Source organism: Vicugna pacos, chromosome 17 (assembly GCF_048564905.1).
Source record: "Vicugna pacos chromosome 17, VicPac4, whole genome shotgun sequence".
NCBI lineage: Eukaryota > Metazoa > Chordata > Mammalia > Artiodactyla > Camelidae > Vicugna > Vicugna pacos.
The window spans coordinates 4,813,815-4,834,871 of NC_133003.1; the positions used below are offsets into that span (position 1 = coordinate 4,813,815).

At 39.8% G+C, this 21,057-nt stretch overlaps 1 protein-coding gene across 1 annotated transcript in view; it reads right to left on the reverse strand.

Annotated features, from left to right (window-relative positions):
• Positions 1 to 504: 504 nt before the first annotated feature.
• LOC140686650 (serine/threonine-protein kinase Nek10-like) overlaps positions 505 to 21,057 on the reverse strand; it is a 59,443-nt gene continuing 38,890 nt past the window's right edge. Inside the window, 5 exon segments of the mRNA XM_072940853.1 lie at positions 505 to 1,226; positions 5,309 to 5,365; positions 5,448 to 5,499; positions 8,362 to 8,470; positions 15,700 to 15,810. Coding sequence (XP_072796954.1) covers positions 1,178 to 1,226; positions 5,309 to 5,365; positions 5,448 to 5,499; positions 8,362 to 8,470; positions 15,700 to 15,810 — 378 coding nt within the window. The 3' untranslated portion in view covers positions 505 to 1,177.

Sequence of the window (21,057 nt, forward strand, 5' to 3'; positions counted from 1 at the left end):
CTTGATCATTGTACATCAGTGTAAATATAGAATTTAGTGAGAAGTAAATAAAAAGCATAATTTCAGCTTTCAGATGACTTACATAGTATTAAAATGTTCTTAAAATAGCTGGAAGTAGTCCGATTTCACAATAATTTCTTGATATTACACCAGTTATAAGAAGCCAATTAGAGAGATTTTAGCCCAACAAGAATCTAGAGAATTTTCATCATAAATTGTCCCTACACAGGAATGGGGCACTGTTTTGGCATTACGAGTTCCCTTTTCTAGAGACGTCTCAATGAATAAAGAAGAAATTTATATTTTTATTATATAACATATTTTCATTTCAAGTTCTTAAACAACAAAATCTTAACACCAATGTAGGCAATGTTAGTTACAACGGACTCAGAATAAATAATATCTCTTTCATAGACTGTGACTCCTGAAAGTGCTCTAAAAACACTATGAGTTTGATTAGCAGCAAAGCATTAGCCTAATGGAAACCTCCCTCCTCCCCTTACATGTGTATGTATGTATACACATACTATAGGTCACTATCTTCTATCGGTCCAACTTAAATGCGACAATTGTTCTCAGAGGCTGTGCAAGGTTGCAAATACTGTCTACGCTGTCTTAGAGTTCAAGACCACTAGCACCCGAGTGGTTAAGAGAAAATCAATAGTTTCAAGCAAACAAAAAGCCATGAAGTCATATAGTTAGAATTTCTTTTAAGAGCAGAAAAATGGAGGGCTCAGTGAATCACCCAATATATTAACTGTTCTGGGTCCTATAATTTTATCTAAAACTATTTTTTATACATGGAAGGCTAGATGCCTTTACATAAATAGTTTCAGCAATTCTAAAAATATAAAATGTTCCTTTGAAAAATAGGACAAGTTTTGTTTTGTTTTGTTATGAACTTGGAGAACATTTCGGCGAGGAGTGGGTTTCCTTCTCTCAGATGAATTTTGCAGCATCTTCCCCCAGGAGCACGCTGACAGCTCCGTCATCCTGCATCTAACGCACCCCCGGGATGGGCCTCTAGGAAGGGGCCGTGCCAGCACCAAAGCAGGCTGGTCTTCTCTCTTCCACACTCCTGTAGCAGCTCCCCATCCCTGGGCATCTTGCAGTATTGCCTCACGTCCAGAACATGAACTTGACTGGGAAAACCACATCCATTTAAAATGCAGCATTTTCATCTGTTGTTTGGGTGATTCTTGGTGCCCCAGGGATAAGAGTGATACCTGGAAGAGTCAGAAGTGGAAAGAGTTAGCTACAGCCTCAAGTGTTTTAGTTCACACATTCAATTTCAAAAGCAGCAGCTCAGGTATATAAGAAAGCAAATCACATGGAATCAAATGTGATTCTAAACAGGACAGAATGGGGAGATTGTCAGAAAGCTGCCTTTTGCTGAAGTTCACTGCTAATACTTTCTTTCTCAAACTATAAACTCAGTGGGACCTAATAACCATTTAGAGTGGAAAAATCACCTCTCCAAAGTAGCCTGTATCTTAAATGCCTATTTCACACGTTCAACAGTTAACTGGAAGGAAAATCAATGCAAGCTGATTCAATGTACTTTTTAAAAAATGTCAACACATATTTCATTGTCACAAAATAAAATGTTAACGCATATCCCTAAGTATACGACGATGATATACTGGTCATCTCTTCACTTACAAAATGCTTTTACTCTCAGAAACAACGCTGATCAATTCAGGTGTGCCAGGCAGTAACCTTCCTGTAAGGAAGCGAACTGTTATGTGTGTAACAGATGTAATTAATGAAACAAGCCTGCAAATGATCAGGAGTGGGGCCCTCCTGGGGATGGCCCAGCTTGTTTGAACACTTTTCATTTTCTTACACAGCTGTCTTCAGTTCAACTCCATACTACCCCCTCTTCCCAAAGCCCTCATTCTGGCTAGGGTCCCTCACTGCTGTTTCTGTGTCTGCTACCATTTTCTTTAACAAATACAGCAGTTTGTGCTTGAGACATTCTCCTACATCTGCTCAAGCCATCTTACCATTATTTAAACAGTTCTCAGTAACTTCCCTAAAGACAGCTAATAACTAGATAATGCCCTTGTCCTGAGACTTATTTTGAGAATCTCATCTCTCTATCCCTAACTAAACAGAAACTTCATGATCTAAGCTGAAAATGCAACATATCTTGGCTTAATGCTTTAGCTGTTGTCTCGATGCTTTGTACACATGTGTCTAAGTTTGAACAGACAGTCTTAAATTGTAAACTTGAGTTATACAGGAATTAGCATGTAATTCTCTGGCCATGGTGATGAACCAAGATCATTGTATAATATTTTGCAATGATGACAATGATGATTAAGAGGATGATGGGAACAGTAGCAGATCTGGATAAATACTGGTGGAGGAGTTAAAACAATGCTTCCTATTTGTAACCATATTTCTAGGGCAGGTATTCTCAGTTTGTGTCCCAAGTAAATAATGAAGATTCATTGGGGTGAACAAGGTCAGCAGACTTCTTTCCTACAGTGCACCTCAAAATCCTTAATATATTAATACATGTTAACATTCTCTAAAAATGGAAAAACATACACTCAGAATTTCCCAAATATATTTGGTCACGGAACTTTATTTTTCAGGGAGCATCTATTAACATCTTTGAGGATATTGGCTATTTACAAAACCTATTTGGGAAAATACACTCTACTGATGCTAAGTACTAATTATAAATACCTCTGTATGTCCTGTGATGTTTAGCATCCTCTATCATTTGACTATGGAAAAATCATTACTGTCACAGCTGATCTGATTCATATTTGGAATTATGTGTGTTTTCAGCTTAGGAAGTGTTAGGTGCATATGTAGAGCCTGATTTACTTCTTGGAAATTAATTGGGAACACCAGTGAACAAGTAATGGCTTTAAGCACTACCATGGGTTATTTTTACTAGTAAACCATGAAAACTCACCCCCAGTGATATATCCTATGATTGCTATTAGAAACTGAAGAGGGAATGTCACGGCCATGTGGCTCTTTAAATGGATTATTCATTTTAACTTGGAGCATTTTAAGAAAATTTCATGTCATAACCATCATATATTGCTTTAACTTGATCATTAAATTCATGTCTTCATATTGTATTCACAATTCTGAATATAACTAAATAATTTCACCTTCATTATTAAGCATCTTATTGTCTATTTACCATAATAAGAAAATCTGCAATGTCTTTTAATACAGGAGTATTTGATTTTTTAAAATCTCAGTAATAATAGAATTCAAAAGCATAACTATACATTTCAAAGAAAGGCTGAAATTATTATTTCTAAAAAAGGAAAAATAAGCCCTCTTGTAAGAGCCTCCCTAAGTCCTTTACACTGTTACTTAATTGATTCCCTGCAAAAATTTGAAGACAGTCATAGCACATGATCCCGAGTCTCTGAGAAAATGCAGATGCAACAGTGGTAAGTATGATTTTTGCCCCACTACAAGCAAGGGCACTTGAAATAAGAAGTTGCCAAAAGTCAAGAACAGAGACATTCACACCATCCACGGAAGGCTGAATGTATTCAGATCGAGAATAGAAAATGAATGATACAAATCCCTCCAGGATGGTGGGAGCAGAGTGATGACGGAGAGGGTGATTTCTATTAACAATATGCCTGCATTTCTCTGAAGTTGCAAATCACAGCAAAACTAAAATTACAAAGGAAGAATTTTGGAAATACATTGTCAAGCCAAAAGAACAAGCAGTTGAATACGCTTATGTGTGATTGATAAGAATAACTTGTTGAAACAGAAGAGAAAAAAAGGCTGGAGACTGAATTAATGCCAAAAAAAGAATCTAATTTCCATATAATGACCATAACAGGGTGTTTTTAAGACCACTTTCTCTGGGAAAGACGAGAATAATTTAAATAGTGGTCACCAGATAGCTTCATCAGCTGGACAGAAAGGTTGTATCTCCAGGAAGAAAAGGCCACTTTGGGACAGCAGAATCTACAGGCCTCCTAAAGAAACTTTAGCCGTACAAGATGTGTAAGTGGTGGCTCACCGTCGATCTGATGATACAATTACCAGTGGGCTCCTCAACAATGTCCAGAGATAATTCATTTATAGTAGACACTGGCAGCGCCCATATCCCCTCATTCAAACCCCTTCAAAATATGCTGGGCTGACTACCAACCACCAGCATCTGCATTCCTTTTCCTGAGGATTTCACTGGCCTCTAGAATCTGCTTTGCCCACTCTTAGAGGAGGCCAGAAATGCCAGGAAACTAATGTCCCCTGGGGAAAGAGGCCTCCAACAAGGGCTGATGGGAATCAGAGATCAGGATCCCAGCTCCCTCAGTCATAGAGCACCCAGATTCCCAGTGGGATCAAGTTCAATTGTGGTTCAATTACCAAAATGGCAATTTGATTGAAAATGAAATCTTCACTGAGTTCTTCAATACCTACCAGAGTTTTCTGGGATTCCCTCTCAGATTAATGTAAAAGCAGCTTTTGGAAGGAAAGAGCTCTCTGTAGGAGGTCCCTTTGTCTGGTCAGTAACCTTAAATCAGGCACACCCATGCCCTGCTCAACCCCAGCCCTAGAGCACCTTTCAAATCTTTTGATCACACAAAACCTTGTCTAACATGTTGATTGCTTCCTAGATCAAAGAAATAGAAATGGAGACTAAGTAATCAAAAGATGACAAGTTCTCTTTCCTAGCTTCCCCTTCAGTCATCTTATGAACGAACTATGAACAAGATGGCGTCTAAGGAAAAATCACAAGAGGTCGACACCTGCATATTGAGGGGGAGGGGAGAGAAATGACTCTGACCCCCATCTCAATGATTTAACTGAGGTCACTTTCTTTTTCCCTTGAGAACATTCATGATTGAGCAGACTCTTTGGAGTTGTTTTTGTAGACATTAAGTCCACCATCGCCCCAGACTGCCAGCATTCAAATAAAAGGCAACTGTCCTTTCTACCAACATTTGTCACTCCTAAGTACTGATTTTTGAGTGGCGAGCTGCTGGACCTGAGTTTGGTAACAGATTTTGACGCCCAACGTGGAGCTGCAATCTCTCGGTGGTCACAGTCTCCTGGGCTTCCTTCTTGCAGCTTCTGGTGGTGGGAACACACAGGGTTGAGTTTGAACAGCCAGCTGCCTGTGGCAAGCTGGCCAGAAGGGGGTTCTCAGGAAAGTCCCAGCAGTTGCTGGAAATGTTCATCCTGGGGATTCTGTCCATGTGTCCCCTGCCCAGCACTGGCTGCCAGTTTTCACTTGAGGTTGGTGGGGATGAATTCTAAGTTCTAAACTGAACTTTAATATTTGAAAGCAAACACTGGATCTCACCTGTTAGAAGTAAAATTGTAATACCCACTTTCCTCTAGGACTTCTTCAATCACAGTCAAAAATGGAAAAAAAAATCAGGTTAGTACTGAATTGAAAGCAACAAAATAGAATCATTCAGAGGCGCTGCAGAAACCTCACCTGCATCTGTGCATACGTGATGCCCTCCTCCAGATCAAAGCTGGTGGGTAGACCTGAAATAGACAAATTATTGCAAGTCTGGCACTTGGTTCATTTTTTTTAGTTGGATGTTATTGGCAATTATACGCGGGCAGTGAAAATGGTCAATTTCTTAATGATGAATATGAGTACTTAGAAACACATTCCAAATTATCTTGGCTTTGCATTCTGAGATGCTTTGTTTCTCTTCCTTTTATAGCTTTCCACTTTTGGGGTGGCCATCAAAAAATAATACTCAAGATTTAAAGGCGTCGGATAAACTGGCCAATTAACTTGTGTGTGTGTGTGTGCGTGCATGTGTGTGTGGGTGTGTGTGTGTCTTATGAAGAGGAAAGTAGTGACTCTAAACACAATACCTGAAAGGCAAAGAAAAGATTAAGAAACTCTCCCTCATCCAGAAGACAAAAAGAGTGGAAATGTACTAGCAAGGATAAATTCTTAGTGGAGGAAGTAATAGCCAGTGAATGACAACAAAGATCTGACCCCTTATCTTGGCTGCCAGGAGGGAAATAAAATACATTTAAAGCTAGAGGACAAGATTTCTTTTCCTGTTTAGTCTGAGTATGATATGCCAGTGCCTAACCTACTCTGGTGCCACCCAAAGCAGTGTTGACCATATTCCACTCTAATCAATCAACACGTAGAGGCCAGGAGCTCCCCTCACACTCAGGATAGAGAAGAGAACGGGTTGAAGGCTGAGGGGAGGCGTGAGGATATGAATCCTGGCAGTGTGCTTTTTAAGCCTGGCTTAAAGACCAAAGTACTTCATGGTTCTGCTGTCTTCCCTTCTGCCCAGCCTGCTGTGACAAGGGACACACCCAGTCTGCTCTGCGGTGATGTGTCCAGCTTCTGGAAACACCCGTCAAGTCCCTCTCTGACCACTGAGAGATTTCAACCAGAGCTCTTCCCTCAACGGAGCTGCTGCTGTGAAAAGTCTGGCCTGTGACTGACTGACCTGCCCTGGGAGATACTTTTAAAAGCAAGTGACTTTTCCATTCTGAGTCTCTTTCTGTTTTATAAATAAGTTCAGCTGTCTTATTTTGTTTTTAGATTCCACATACATTTGATGTCATGTGGTATTTGTCTTTCTCTCTCTGACTTACTTCACTTATTATGACAATCTCCAGTTCCATCAATGATGCTACAAATGGCAGTATTTTAAAATCTTTTTTATGGTTGAGTAGTATTCCATTGTGTATATATGCCACATTATATTAAGTGAAGTCAGTCAGAGAAAGACGAATGTTGTATGAAATCACTTATGTGGAATCTAAAAAATTATACAAATATTTACAAAAGAGGAATAGACTCACAGACACAGAAAACAAACTTATGGTTACCAAAGGGGAAAGGCTGGGGGGAGGGATAAATTAGGAATATGGGATTAACAGATAAACACAACTGTATATAAAATAAACAACAAGGAATTACCATACAACATTGGGAACTATAGTCAATAACTTATAAATCTATAAAAGGAAAAGAATCTGAAAAGGAATATATAATATATATTCAGATATATATATATCTGAATCACTTTGATGTACACCTGAAACTAACACAATATTGCAAATAAATGGTACTCCAATTAAGAAATATATGAAAGCAAATGAATTTAGACAACAGTTTATCTGATCTTATACATTTCTCAGGGGCTATTTTAAATGAAATTCTGCCTGCCCAGGTTAGCTTTATCCCAGGAATCCAAGTCTTGGGGAAAGTCTGATAATTGTTATATGAAATGATCTGCCTAAGGTAGGCATCAACAAAAGCACACCAGCAATTAGTGATGTTCTTGGATGAGGAAATGGCAGGTTTTCATTTAACCCGAAAAGGTTCACATCTGTTTCTGCCCCACTGAGGGACCTAACTGTAGTTTACAGGGATTCAAAAATTATGCAGGAATTCTACAGCCTCAGATTAGCCTGAAGAATTCTTCTGAAAGTCACACGTAACAAGGAGAGTTACACTATGCTCAGCCCGTAAACATACTGGCTAAGCATTTGTTATGTATTTACACTGATCCTTGAAATAATCCAAAAATGCACGTAACATTTTTATCCCCATGTTACAGCAAGGAAACTGGGGTTCAGCGAGATCAAATGGTTTGCTCAAGGTCAGCTACTCAGTGACTGAGTGTGCACCTTTAATCCCTAAGTTACATTGCCTCCCTATGTGAAATTTCTCCAAAAAAGAAAAAAAATTAAATACGTTTGATGTGATTCTTCAGGTATGTTTCAAATTTTCTGTTTTATTCAAACTCTTCCCTTTCTGCTATTTATCTCCCTGATGCTTTTGGGCATTTGATTTCCCATCATCAGTTAAGAAGAAATAAAAGGAAATACAATTTAACCACATGGATTCTGTTTGCTTCTGGTATTAATTAATGATCATGGAAGCTGTCCCAAGTAGGTAAAGTAAATCTCAGGGAATTGCCAGATTCCTACTGCATGTCCCTCTCAACTACCATCATAGATAATAAATATAAGATCTATTTTTATTTTAAATTGAAGATAATCTTTTGAGGATAGCTGTTGATCCAAACTATTTTCTTTCATTTTTTTAATTGAGTTATAGTCAGTTTACAATGTTGTGTCAGTTTCTGGTGTGCAGCACAATTCTTCAGTCATACATGAATATACATATATTATTCCTTTTCATATTCTTTTTCACTGTAAGCTACTACAAGATCTTGAATGTATTTCCCTGTGTTATATACAATGGAATACTACTCAGCCATAAAAAATATAATGCCATTTGCAGCAACATGGATGTCCCTAGAGAATGTCATTCTAAGTGAAGTAAGCCAGAAAGAGAAAGAAAAATACCAATCTGTTTCTTCATGAAAGCCATATTCCTGTGTTGAAGACCATTACCTGTTGAGTTATTTGGGGACAGGCTCTGTTCCCTTGATGAATGATGCAATAAATGGTAATCTGCTGTGAAAAAGCTGGGGTCAATTGGTTCTGGAGATCCCTGAGATAACTGAAACAGAAAAAGTAAAACTGCATCTTATTTCACATTCAGAGTCAAGTGACATGGGATATCCGTGCGTGTCTCTGCAAGAGGAACCGCGGCTCTTTGGCTGTCAATCCCTCTGACACAGATAAAGGCCCATCTTCTTCCTTTCAAAAGGACTTTTAAGAGGGGAGGGTGTAGCTCATGGGGTAAAACGCATGCTTAGCATGCATGAGGTCCTGGGTACAAACCCTGGTACCTCCTCTAAGAATAAGCAAATAAATAAATGAAACTACCTTCCCCAACCACCCTCCCCACCGTCCAGAAAAAAGGACTTATAAATTAGAGGCAGGCAAATTACAGTGAAAGCAAGCAGACAGTTCCCTGGTCAGGGGAAACATACACACACACACATCCTACATTTTACAGTCTTATGAGAACAAAATTAATATGGATAGAAAAATAATGGCATGGGGTCTGCAATGCCAAAATGTTTTTTTATCAGTTGTGGGAGGAATAAACTCCAATTATTCAACAGAACATTATGTATAGAGCAAATCTATACTTTGTCATGTATCTGCTTTGAAAATGCCTTCTTGTCCCACCAAGGCAAACAAGTTTTTTAATACATCTTTCTCAGTCACCATTAATTAATTTTAATCTCCACAAATTAATTCTCAACATTGCAAAGGAAAGAGTAATTCACTAAAAGCCAGAATTTATTAAAATTCCAATCATTTAATTCCCCTCTATATAGCTGAATTTTTTAATGAAATTTTCAACTTCCTTTCAACTTTTATTTTAACCAGCACTTGGGCTGGCCAAGTTTTGTGACTGTGTAATACAATATACTTTAAAAATGCCAATTTATATTAACAAACCAGAAGCAAATGGAACAATTTAGACTATGCCACAGTAGTTACCTTGGATTCATATTCTCTGTTCATTAAATAAGGAAGTTTGAAATGAGGTGCTGCGATCTAAACTTGCACATAGAAGGATGCTAAACTATGAAGACCAATGTGGTTTTTTAAAATATTTTTTAAAATAATTTTGTTGTGCTATAATTTCTGTAAACTACACATATTTCAGATGTACAGTTTGATGAACTTTGATAGATGGATACACCGAGGAAACCATCACCACCTAACATTTCCATAACTCCCTGAGAGGGGCAAACTTCCAACTCCCAATTTATCCCTTCTCACCCCCTTTATCAACAAGGTTTTCAGAAACTCTGCAGAGGGCCCACTGGAGCTGAACTTCAAAGGCTGGATTTGGGTGAACACAAGGAAGCCAAGTGGACGTTCCAGGTGGGAGGACATCGAGGGCAGAGGCTGGGCATTGCACATTAGCGATAGAGTGATACAGGGCTAGGACGTAAACCCCATGTTCTGGAGGCATGGGGATTTAGGCTGAAGAGAGGAAAGCAAGTACTGTTCATTCATTCAGGGAGTAATTTAAACCAACCCTTGTGTTCCCATGCACAGATCCAAGGTACGAAAACCACCAATGGTGACCAAGAACCGTATTCTTGGAGCTGACTTCCTAATTAGGGAAAAATGTGTCTGTGAAATACCCGCCTGGATATATGTAAAATTGCAACTGAGCTGAATGCTCTGAAGGCCAGGCCGGTGGTTCTAGGAGGTCACAGACAGACCTGAGACAGGGAAGGCTTTCCTAAAATAATGCTTCTGCTGAGAGACAAGAGTGAGTAAAGGACGGAGTGGGCAGAACATAACGGGAAGGAGAAACAGCATGTGCAGGCTGGGGAAGAAGCAGCATGGTAGGTGGGCCCTGTGGCCGGTGAGGAGGCAGCAAAGGGCGAGAGTGGTACAAGGTGAGGGTGGGGAGAGGGGCCCAGGCTTGGACCAAACAGGACATGAACATCGTGGTGAGAATTTTGGCATTTTATACTCAGACTCATGAACAGTGTGTGTGTGTGTGTGTGTGAGAGATAGAGAGAGAGAGAGAGAGAGAGACATGACCACATTCTGTTTTAAAAGGATCACTCTGGATTCAATATACACATAACAGTCTGAATGGGGCTGGGGCCGTGGGGTGAATGCAGACAGATCAGGAGGAGGCACCTGCAGAGAGCAGAGGCCAAGGCAGCTGGATCCGGAGTCAGATGGGTAGGCAGGAAACTGGAAGCAAGTGATTAACAACACTGCCAACGTCTGGCAAAACCGACTGGAGAAGACATCCAGATGGCCAACAAGCACATGAAAAGATGCTCAGCATCACCAATTGTTAGAGAAATGCAAATCAAAACTATGATGAGGTATCACCTCACACCGGTCAGAATGGCCATCGTTCAAAAGTTGACAAATGACAAATGCTGGAGAGGATGTGGAGAAAAGGGAATGCTCCTTCACTGCTGGTGGGAATGTGGTTTGGTGCAGCCACTGTGGAAAACAGTATGGAGATTCCTCAAAAGACTAGGAATAGACCTACAATATGATGCATTAATCCCACTCCTGGGCATGTATCTGGAGGAAAATAGAATTCAAAAAGACACGTGCACCCCATTTTTCACAGCACCACTATTTACACTAGCCAAGACATGGAAACAACACCAATGTCAATCGACAGATGACTGGATAAAGAAGCTGTGGTATATTTATACAACAGAACACTATGCAGCCATAAAAAAAATAATGCCATTTGCAGCAAATAGATAGACCTGGAGAATGTCATTCTAAGTGAGGCCAGAAAGAGAAAGAAAAATGCTGCATGATATCACTTATATGTAGAATCTAAAAAAAAAAAAAGCACTTCAATGAACTTATCGACAAAAGAGAAACAGACTCACAGACATAGAAAACAAACTTACAGTAACCAGGGATTAAAGGGGGTGGGAGGGGATAAATTGGGATTTTGAAAATTGCACCTCTTGGGGAGTGCTGGATATGTTAACTATCTTGAGTGTGGCAGTAGTTTCATGGGTGTAGACATCTATCAAAATTCATCAAAGTGTACAACTGAAATATGTGTAGTTTACTCTATAGGATCCATACCACAATAAAAGTTGCTTTAAAAAAAAAAAAACAAGAGATCAGTATCAGAAGGGTACCAAGACTTCAGACTAGGTGGTAACCAGAAGGAAGGAATGGCTACTGAAGATCAAATATTCTTACTTAATAACAGGAGCACCTACAGCCACTAGTTGGTGCTTACTGCATTCTAGATACATTTGATGTTCTATTTGGTTCTTACAACTACCCTGTAAGTTAGGCATTAGGCCCATTTTACAGGTGAGGAATCTGAGATGTAAAGTAATTCGCTTCCAACTGGCAGGACCAGGGCTATAATATCAAAGGCCAAGCAAAACCACATGCACAATGAAGACTCCTCAGGTGTTAATGAGGTAGGAGATGCAAGAGATAAAGTGGAACATCTGGAGGTGACCGCACGGTTTGAAGACCGAGCAGAAGGAAAAAGGATGCTGCCAGTGATATTTGATGCAAAGAAAGGAGGAAGATGGTGAGTTCAAGCCTGGACATACCAGATGGCAATTAAATGTTTGCCCAGAAGGTGGAAATCTGGGTGATACGACAGAAACTTTCTGAGCAGTGGCCTCTCTGGCCGGCTGATGTCACGAGGTGGATCACCAGTCCCAGACCAGCACCGTGGGGCCCTCTCTTGGCTCATGAATATTGAGTTGAGGGATACCTGCTCTCTTTGGCATTATGCTCTGCTTGGAAGAACGTGTACGATCCTCCTTCTGAACTGATATAAAAGGGCTCTTCTGCTCTGAACAAACACCTACAGTTCCAAAGGGCAAATGGCTGTGTGTACTATTAAACTAAACAAGTCGCTATTAAAGAGAAAAAGCTCTATCACTGTCACTACCCTCCCCCTCCGCAAACACACTGATGTTGAGCAAATATTGAACAATTTTACTGCCTTATTGGTCAACTGAGAACACAGTTACTTTCTGGGCAAAAAACTAAATAGAAGAAAACAGTAAGAAACTACAAGTGTAATCCTCATTAAATTCCCCAAACTGTATCTTCTTTTCATATAATAAAATAAGGTTATCTTTGCTGTGGGACAACTACATAAACGAGTTTGAAGCTAATCAAATGAGGAAGGACTTGGAAGGAAATTAAGCCAAAATGAATGAGATTAGGTGTCAGAAGTGAGAAAAGTTTCAGCACTTTTCTCATCACACTTCACTCGCCAGGCCTCTGATCTTTCTTTCTTTAGGTTTTCCTTGTCCGCTTTCACTGAATTATGTTAACATGTTAAGTCACAAAGTATTACCTTTTTTTTTTTCATTTCTTCTAACCTACAGCTCCTTTCTATTAGGTTTTATTAGGCTTTTGAGGCCATTTTGTTACACAAATGTCAGTATTTACACTCACTATTTTCTAATAATTAAATCTTAGCGGCTCATCAGATGCAGGTTCAAGATTTTACTTTACGGTAAACTTCACAGATGGTGCTACGCACGCCCATGAGGAAGCATGGAATGCCCGGCTGTCCCTCTTTCGAGATGTCAGTGGCCAAGAAGGTGCATGTCAAGACCCATCATTTCTTTAAAGGGGCTGCAAAATGACAGTGTTTTTACACCTTCGGTACTTATTAGCTGAGGGAGTTCTGTAATGAGAGAATTCCCTCTCATCAATTTAGTTACCCTGAGACAGAATTCACAAGGGAAAGGCAGAATAAATGTTTGATTCTTTCCTTCTGTAAACAATTTTTGAAATAAGGTGTTGGTCACTCACTGTCTTTCAAAGGTAACCAGTAAGTGATTTTTTTTTTTTCCACTACCATGAAGCCTTAGATTTAAACATTAGTTGGTGCCTTTGATCCACTGTGGATATCATTCTCTTCAATGCTCTAATTATGCAACGGACAGCAGTGGGCTCCTGAGTCCTCTGACACACCATTGGGAGCCCTGGACAGAATCCCTGCCCTGCACCCTATGATGTTAAGATATTCCAGCCTAGTCTCATTCAGTTTCTGCTCTAGAGCTGCCTGTGGCTGTATTTCCAAAGCTGTGGGTGCAGAGGGAGCACACTGCTGCTTGCTTAGTTTCTAAACAAACTTAGTGAAATTTTTGGAAGTATGAGCATTTTTTAAAAGATAAGATTTATCATGAATTCATACACATTCATACTGATCTTTCCAATTCTAATTTGAATTAATACCTTCTATTTTGTCTCTGCTGCTATCTCTCCCATGCTGAAAATCCTGGTCCTCAGAGACACCTATCCATTTACTCAGATGCTTTATTTTTCCTGCAATTCTAGCCAAGGTTGAGCAGGCTGGACTGAAGACACATCAGGTGAGTCAAAATATAAAGAGATTCATTTTTCAGAAAAGGACTCATCCATGTTTTGGCTCATCTGTATTCCCCAGGTCTCAGGTGGTTCATAAGTAAGGCACAGTCATCCCATGAAAATACCTTCAGACTGCAGGTGCGGAGTCACTGGATTTCAGGGGGAGGTTCAGAGGGGTAGGTGGAAACTGAGTGCACTTCGTGTATTGTTACCACTGCTTCCATGGCCATGGTGTGGGATGGCTGTGGAAGTCAAAGCTAACGAGCCCTTCCTCTGTGATGGCACAGTGAATGAAAAAGCCATTTCTGAACAAAACCCGCTGCTAAAGATTACATCACAAAGGGGGAAAAACAGGTCAGAAACGCCTCATTTAGCTTTCAGACTAGGGACAAGGTGGGTTCTTTCTTCTCAGGCAGAAGTATAAATGTATCAATTCTTACATAGCAATAAAGAATAGAACCAACATAGGCCATGTTAGACAGCATGCAGGTGCACCAACATAGAATCTATTTGATAATCAACAATATTAACCATCAGGCACCTACCAGGCACTAGGTACGACCCTGGGGATTCAAAGATGAACAAGACACACTTACTGCCTTTGGAGAAACTGTAATAATGCGAGTCTGTTTGAATGATGAGCTACTTAAAACAACAGTAAGAGTGAAAACTCATAGAGAAAGGGGAGATTCATTCTTGATGCGGAAACAAAGTTTCAGTGGAGGAACTGCTTAATACACCAAGTGGAAGCTTTCTTTAGCTCACAGGAGGCAAGGCTTGCCTCCCTGATCGTACGGTTTTGTAAGGGCGTGAACCACCATGAGCTTAAAATATCAGACAAGGGTGCAGAGCACCCTACAGAGGGTAACTGAATCTACCTCTCAGCCAGGTTGAAAGCAAAGATGATCCTGTGTCCCTACAGCTGTCAAACAGGACAAAGTGGCTTCTGTCACCAAGTTGTGCTAACCACAGATAAACAATTCTCCTTCTGCCTGGTTGGCTTAACATGTTGGTGATTTGGTTTCCTTATTTAAGAATAGAAATATCTACCAGCACCCACAGTCTAGGAGACTGCAGAATGTCGATTATGGAAAGAAACTTAGAAATGCTTCATTCCATCCTCATAGCTGAGAAAATTCATGGCCTCAGATGTTAGCTGACTTGTTCCAAGTTGCAAAACTCAACTCAGTGGTCTGTTGAAGAGTATCCTAATAAAGATTGGACTAGAACTATCTAATGTGAGTGTGTGTGTGTGTGTGTGTGAGATATTAAATAATATATATTTTACAGTAAATGCATATATAGATACACACTTAGATATATTTAATAACATTTTTTAGGAAAACATGCAATAATATTGAAACAACTTTCTATTACTCTTCTGAGACTGATGGCTTCAGAAATGAAGGTCAGAAAATTAGAGGCAAAGACATAGCCTTGATTTACTATCTCAAGTGATGCTACAGTCTGAATGTCTGTGTCCCCCACGGAGTTGTATATTAAAACCTAACCCTGAGGTGATGGTTTTGGGAGGTGGGCCCTTTGGGAGGTAAATTGGGCCAGAAGGATAAAGTCCTTATATAAGTGTTCTTATTTTTTAAAATGCCCGTAAAAGGAGCCCTGGGAGAGCTCCCTTGCCTCCTCTCCCATGTAAGGACACAGCAAGTATTCAGCAGCCTGCAGCCCGGAAGCGGTTCCACAACAGATCCGACCAGGCCGGCACCCTGATCTTGGGCTTCCAGCTTTCAGAACCATGAGCAATAAATTTCTGCTGTTTCTAAACACATCATCTTATGGTATTTTTACTGTAGCAGCCCGAATGGACTAAGACAACCATGGACAATGCCCTTTCATAGTGGGCAGAGCTTAAGTAGATGACGAAAGCTCAAGAGGCAGACAAATTAATTCCTACGATGTGTTTTTGTTTGGTAGCCAAAAAGAATTCCTGTATGTAGAGCATCATACCTTTTTAATTTCAGATTTCAAGTTGCAAGGGTTACTCTGCTGGCTGAAGAGGTTTTTCTTGAATCTCTCTATAACCCTTCTTTTCAAATTGTGCTGCAGAGCTGGAGGAAGCTGCATAAAATAAGAAAATCATTATAAGCAAGTCATTAGCAATGCATAGCTGACTCCCAGGAAGCATTACTGAGGGTCAGTCACAGTACTCAATGCATGGGACTAAATAAGAATTAAAATTTTACCCTAACTAGCATGACTTGATGTTCCACTGGTTCATTCTACAATCCAGAACAAATATATTACTCTGTTCTCTTTCAAAAGGCTAGTTCTACTTATGTTACTCTTTTTTCATTTTATTGATATTATTTTTCATAAAACAACTCAATTACATATTAGTCGCACATATGAATTGAATTAAGTTTGCAAATAACAGGCTTGACAAAGAAAGATGCATTCTGTGAGATGCTCCAGCTCTTGTGTCATGCCCAGAACCATGCTAAACACGCTAATCTTGGTCCTTGTCCTGAAGGACCTGATACTATGGACCAGGAAGCCCATATCTGTGTTAGCACATCATCAGAAGCCTGCCTGTGAGCATGTCTGAATATGCACCTGATCAGAAAGAGAAATCAGATGGCAGGGACCAATCTTATCAGGAAGAAAGAGTAATGAACTCGTATACATTAGGGCCCAGCCAGGATGAGTTAGATTTGAGGAGTAAGTAGTAGGAAGTCACAGGTTAGAGTGGAGAAGGCATGGAAAAGTACCTGAAGACACCTTTTCGATCTGACAATTCCCTACTGTTGCCACCTCCCTAAATCAAACACCAAAGGGTGATTCAACATACACAAATCAATCAATGTGATACACTACATCAACAAGAGAAAGTACAAAAACCACATGATCATCTCAATAGATGCAGAAAAGCTTCTGATAAAATTCAACACTCATTTATGATAAAAATTCTCACCAAAGTGGGTATTGAGGGAACATATCTCAATACCTAAAAGCTATATATGACAAACCTACAGCCAGCATAGCACTCAATGGTGAAAAACTCAAAAGCTTCCTACTAAAATCTGGGACAAGACAAGGCTGCCCACTATCACCACTCCTATTCAAAATATTCCTGGAAGTCCAAGCCACAGCAATCAGGCAAGACAGGGAAATAAAAGGGATCCAAACTGGAAAAGAAGAGGTAAAAGTGTCATAAAATACAGATGACATGATACTATATATAGAAAACTCTAAAAGGTCCACGCAAAAACTACTAGAAATACTCAAAGAATTCAGCAAGGCAGCAGGTTACAGATTAACATACAAAAATCAGTTGCATTTCTTTACGCTGACAATGAATCAACAGGAAAACAAAGTAAAGAAACAATCCCCTTTAAAATAGCACCCAAATTAATAAAATACCTAGGAACAAACCTAACCAAGGAAGTAAAAGACTTATACAAAGAGAACTATAAAACATTCATTAAGGAAATTAAAGAAGACTTTAAAAAATGGAAAGATATCCCATGCTCCTGGATTGCAAGAATCAATATAGTTAAAATGGTCACACCTCCAAGGCTATCTACAGATTTAATGCAATCCCTAACAAATTGCCCAAGACATATTTCACAAAACTAGAACAAATCATAATACAATTTATATGGAACCACAAAAGACCTAGAATTGCCAAAGCATTACTGAAGAAAAAGAAAGAGGGTGCAGGAATAACCCTCCCAGACTTCAGACAATACTATAGAGCTGCAGTCATCAAGACAGCATGGTATTGGTACAAAGACAGACATGAAGACCAACGGAACAGAACAGAGAGCCCAGAAATGAACCCACAAACCTTTAGTCAACTAATCTTCGACAAAGGAGGCAAGAACTTACAATTGAATAAAGACAGTCTCTTCAGCACATGGTGTTGGGAAACCTGGACAGCTGCATGTAAATCAATAAAGCTAAAACATCCCTTACACCATACAGAAAATTAAAATCAAAATGGATCAAAGAATTAAACATAAGACTAGATACAGTAAACCTCCAAGAAGAAAACATAGGCAAAACATTCTCTGACATACGTCTCAAAAATGTTCTCCTAGAACAGTCTACTCAAGCAATAGAAATAAAAGTAAGAATAAACAAATGGGACCTAATGAAACTTACAAGCTTCTGCACAGCAAAGGAAACCATAAGTAAAACAAAACGACAACGTATGGAATGGGAGAAAAATTTTGCAAACAATGAAACTGACAAAGGCTTGATCTCCAGAATGTATAAGCAGCTCATATGACTGAATAAGAAAAAACATAAACAACCCAATCCAAAAATGGGCAGAAGACCTAAACAAGCAATTCTCCAAGGAAGACATACAAATGATCAAAAAACACATGAAAAAATGCTCAATATCACTAATTATCAGGGAAATACAAATCAAAACTAAAATGAGGTATCCCCTCACAGCAGTCAGAATGCCCATCATTCAAAAATCCACAAATGTCAAATGCTGGAGAGGCTGTGGAGAAAGGGGAACACTCCTACATTGCTGGTGGGAATGCAGTTTGGTGCAGCCACTGTGGAAAACAGTATGGAGATTCCTCAAAAGGCTAGGAATAGACTTACCATATGACCCAGCAATTTAACTCCTGGGCGTATGTCAAGAAAGAACCTAAATTGAAAAAGACACCTGCACCCCAATGTTCACAGTAGCACTATTTACAATAGCCAAGAGATGGAAACAGCCTAAATGTCCATCGACAGATGACTGGATAAAGAAAAGGTGGTATATTTATACAATGGAACACTATTCAGCCATAAAAATTACAACATAATGCCATTTGCAGGAACATGGGTATCCCTGGGGAATGTCATTCTAAGTGAAGTAAGCCAGAAGAGAAAGAAAAATACCATATAATATCACTCATATGTGGAATCTAAAAAAAGAAATGAAAGAGACAAATGAATATAAATACAAAACAGAAAGAGACTCATAGACATAGAATACAAACTTGTGGTTGCCAGTGGGGAGGCTATTGGGAAGGGACAGACTGGGAGTTCAAAATTTGTAGATACTGAAAGGTATATATAGAATAGATAAACAAGATTATACTGTAGAGCACAGGGAAATATATACAAGATCTTATGGTAGCTCAAAATGAGAAAGAATGCAACAATGAATATATGTATGTTTATTTATAACTGAAAAATTGTGCTCTACACTGGAAATTGACACAACATTGTAAACTATAACTCAATAAAATAAAAAATGTTAAAAAAGATTACTGTCTCATTTATAATGAAAAAAGATATCCAATCAGTGAAGGTTGGGTAAGGATTCTAACATCCTTTTACAGTTGCTTTTAGATGATTTCCAGACTTATCTCTGGAAACTGGATAGGAAAGGCCACCACCAACCCAAGTTTAGCAGTTTCCCGTTTCAGATTACTTGCTGGTTGTCAGGAGGGATCTGGCCTTGCAATTCAGGATGGCTACCTCAGCCTAAGTTTGGGAGAGTTTGTCTAGTAAATAAACATGTGAACAAGAAGGGCTTTTTGTTTTGTCATTTCAGTTTTACTTCAGAAGTTTCCTTTGCAATTAACAGAGAGGGAAATCTGGCCATGGTCTTCAACCTTTGGGAAATATATGTGTGACCTTTAGACTTGTACTTATCTTCTTTATTTGAATGGCTCTGACTTTGGTTAGCACTGTAATATAGAGTTCTCCTGAAGAGCTATCATTTCTTACTTTGTGCAGTGTCATAAACTTTCAAGTATTCTGGAAATACACTCTTACAACCAACATGGTACTAGCTGAACCTGTAACAAGTAATGCCATCTAGCCAAAAACATGAAATTGTGTGTTATGCTGGCACTGTAAAAGCAACATAGTATCTGTGATTGCTTCATTCTGGCTTTAAAATACTTCAAAATCCAATAAAGTAATGAAACATTTCCATTAAAAAGGGTTTTTTTTTATTACGTAAAAATGATCAAGACATGGATATGGAAAATATATCTAAATTTCAGAAGATATCTTTTCCCAACTTAGTAGTTAATCACTAAGGTAACCAATAAGCTATTTGAAGTTATTTCCATAACACTGAAGTTAAGCATGCTCCTCACTATGTCTATATCAGTATTTAAATGGAAATGTATTTTTGAACATAATCTCTTTACTCAGTACAGACATGGCAGATTATATTTTGATTTATTGACCAATTTTCTGCTCCATCACATGTCCTTCACCTGCTTTCATTTAATCAGGGAGACAATTCTGTGGGATTGCCTAAGACAGAAGTTGACAGCAGAAAACAGAGAAAAGGTAATCAATTTTAGATTCTTGAGTCTCAAAAAGGCTGGCCCTCAGAGTAATGAAAAGAATAGCAGATTTGCTAAACACACACACACACAAAGCCCCAGACATGACAGTTAAGAGCCTGGCTACTCCCCAGTCTGGGCAGAAATCAAAGGGGAACAGTGAGAAGTCAGAGATGCACAGGCCCCCAAGAAGGGAGCCCCTTGCCTGGCCCCCCAGGCTACTGGTGCCACTTGTCAATTTGTTTCCCCTTGGCTCCAAGTCCACCCTTCCTTGCCCTGCTTGTGATACTGGAACATCTCTCCCTCGCCAACCAGCAGGATGTTCCACTCCATCAGCAGAGGGCGCTAGAGGAGGACGGAGGTTCTTTCTGGTTCCAGGGATGCTCCTGCCTGGCCTCAGTCCAACAGCACTGAATGGTCAGCAGCAACAGGAACCCCTAGCCATGCTCACCCCAAGCCAGATGCAGTGGCATGAACCCTGCAGGCAGCTTCCCAGAGTTCCATGGAGCAGCAGCCACCCACAGGCAGCCTCCCGTGTCCCCACAGAGTGCTCTCCCCAGCACATCATCCTCACATGCTGATTTCCAGCAAGTTCCACAGAGCAGCTCCTCAGGAAATTTCTCTGACATTTCTGGTGAGGTCTGGACCTCAGCCCTGTAAGTAGTGACTTCCCTTTCTGCTTTTCTTACAGTCTTCAGATTTCTCTTCCTCTCCTTAGGAGATAATAGCCTGTTATTATTATTACTTCCTAAACAGTCCTTTATATGAAACATTCCCTGTGGAAATCGCTGTGTGGTTTCTGTCCCCCGACTGGACCCTCACTGGAACAGATCTGGTACCAGGAATGTCCAGGAGAAGGAGCCACTCAGCTGCATGTGGAAGCTGGTTTGACTGTACCCTTGGAGCTGAGCCCAGTGATGGGGTTTCTTCCAGTAATCCCCAGCGTCAGAGTTAATCCACGGTGTCACGGTTAATCAGGCTGTCACCTGGATGAGGAGCCAACTGAAGCGACTGCACTGGAAGCTTGAGCAGCTGCTGCACGCGGACACCA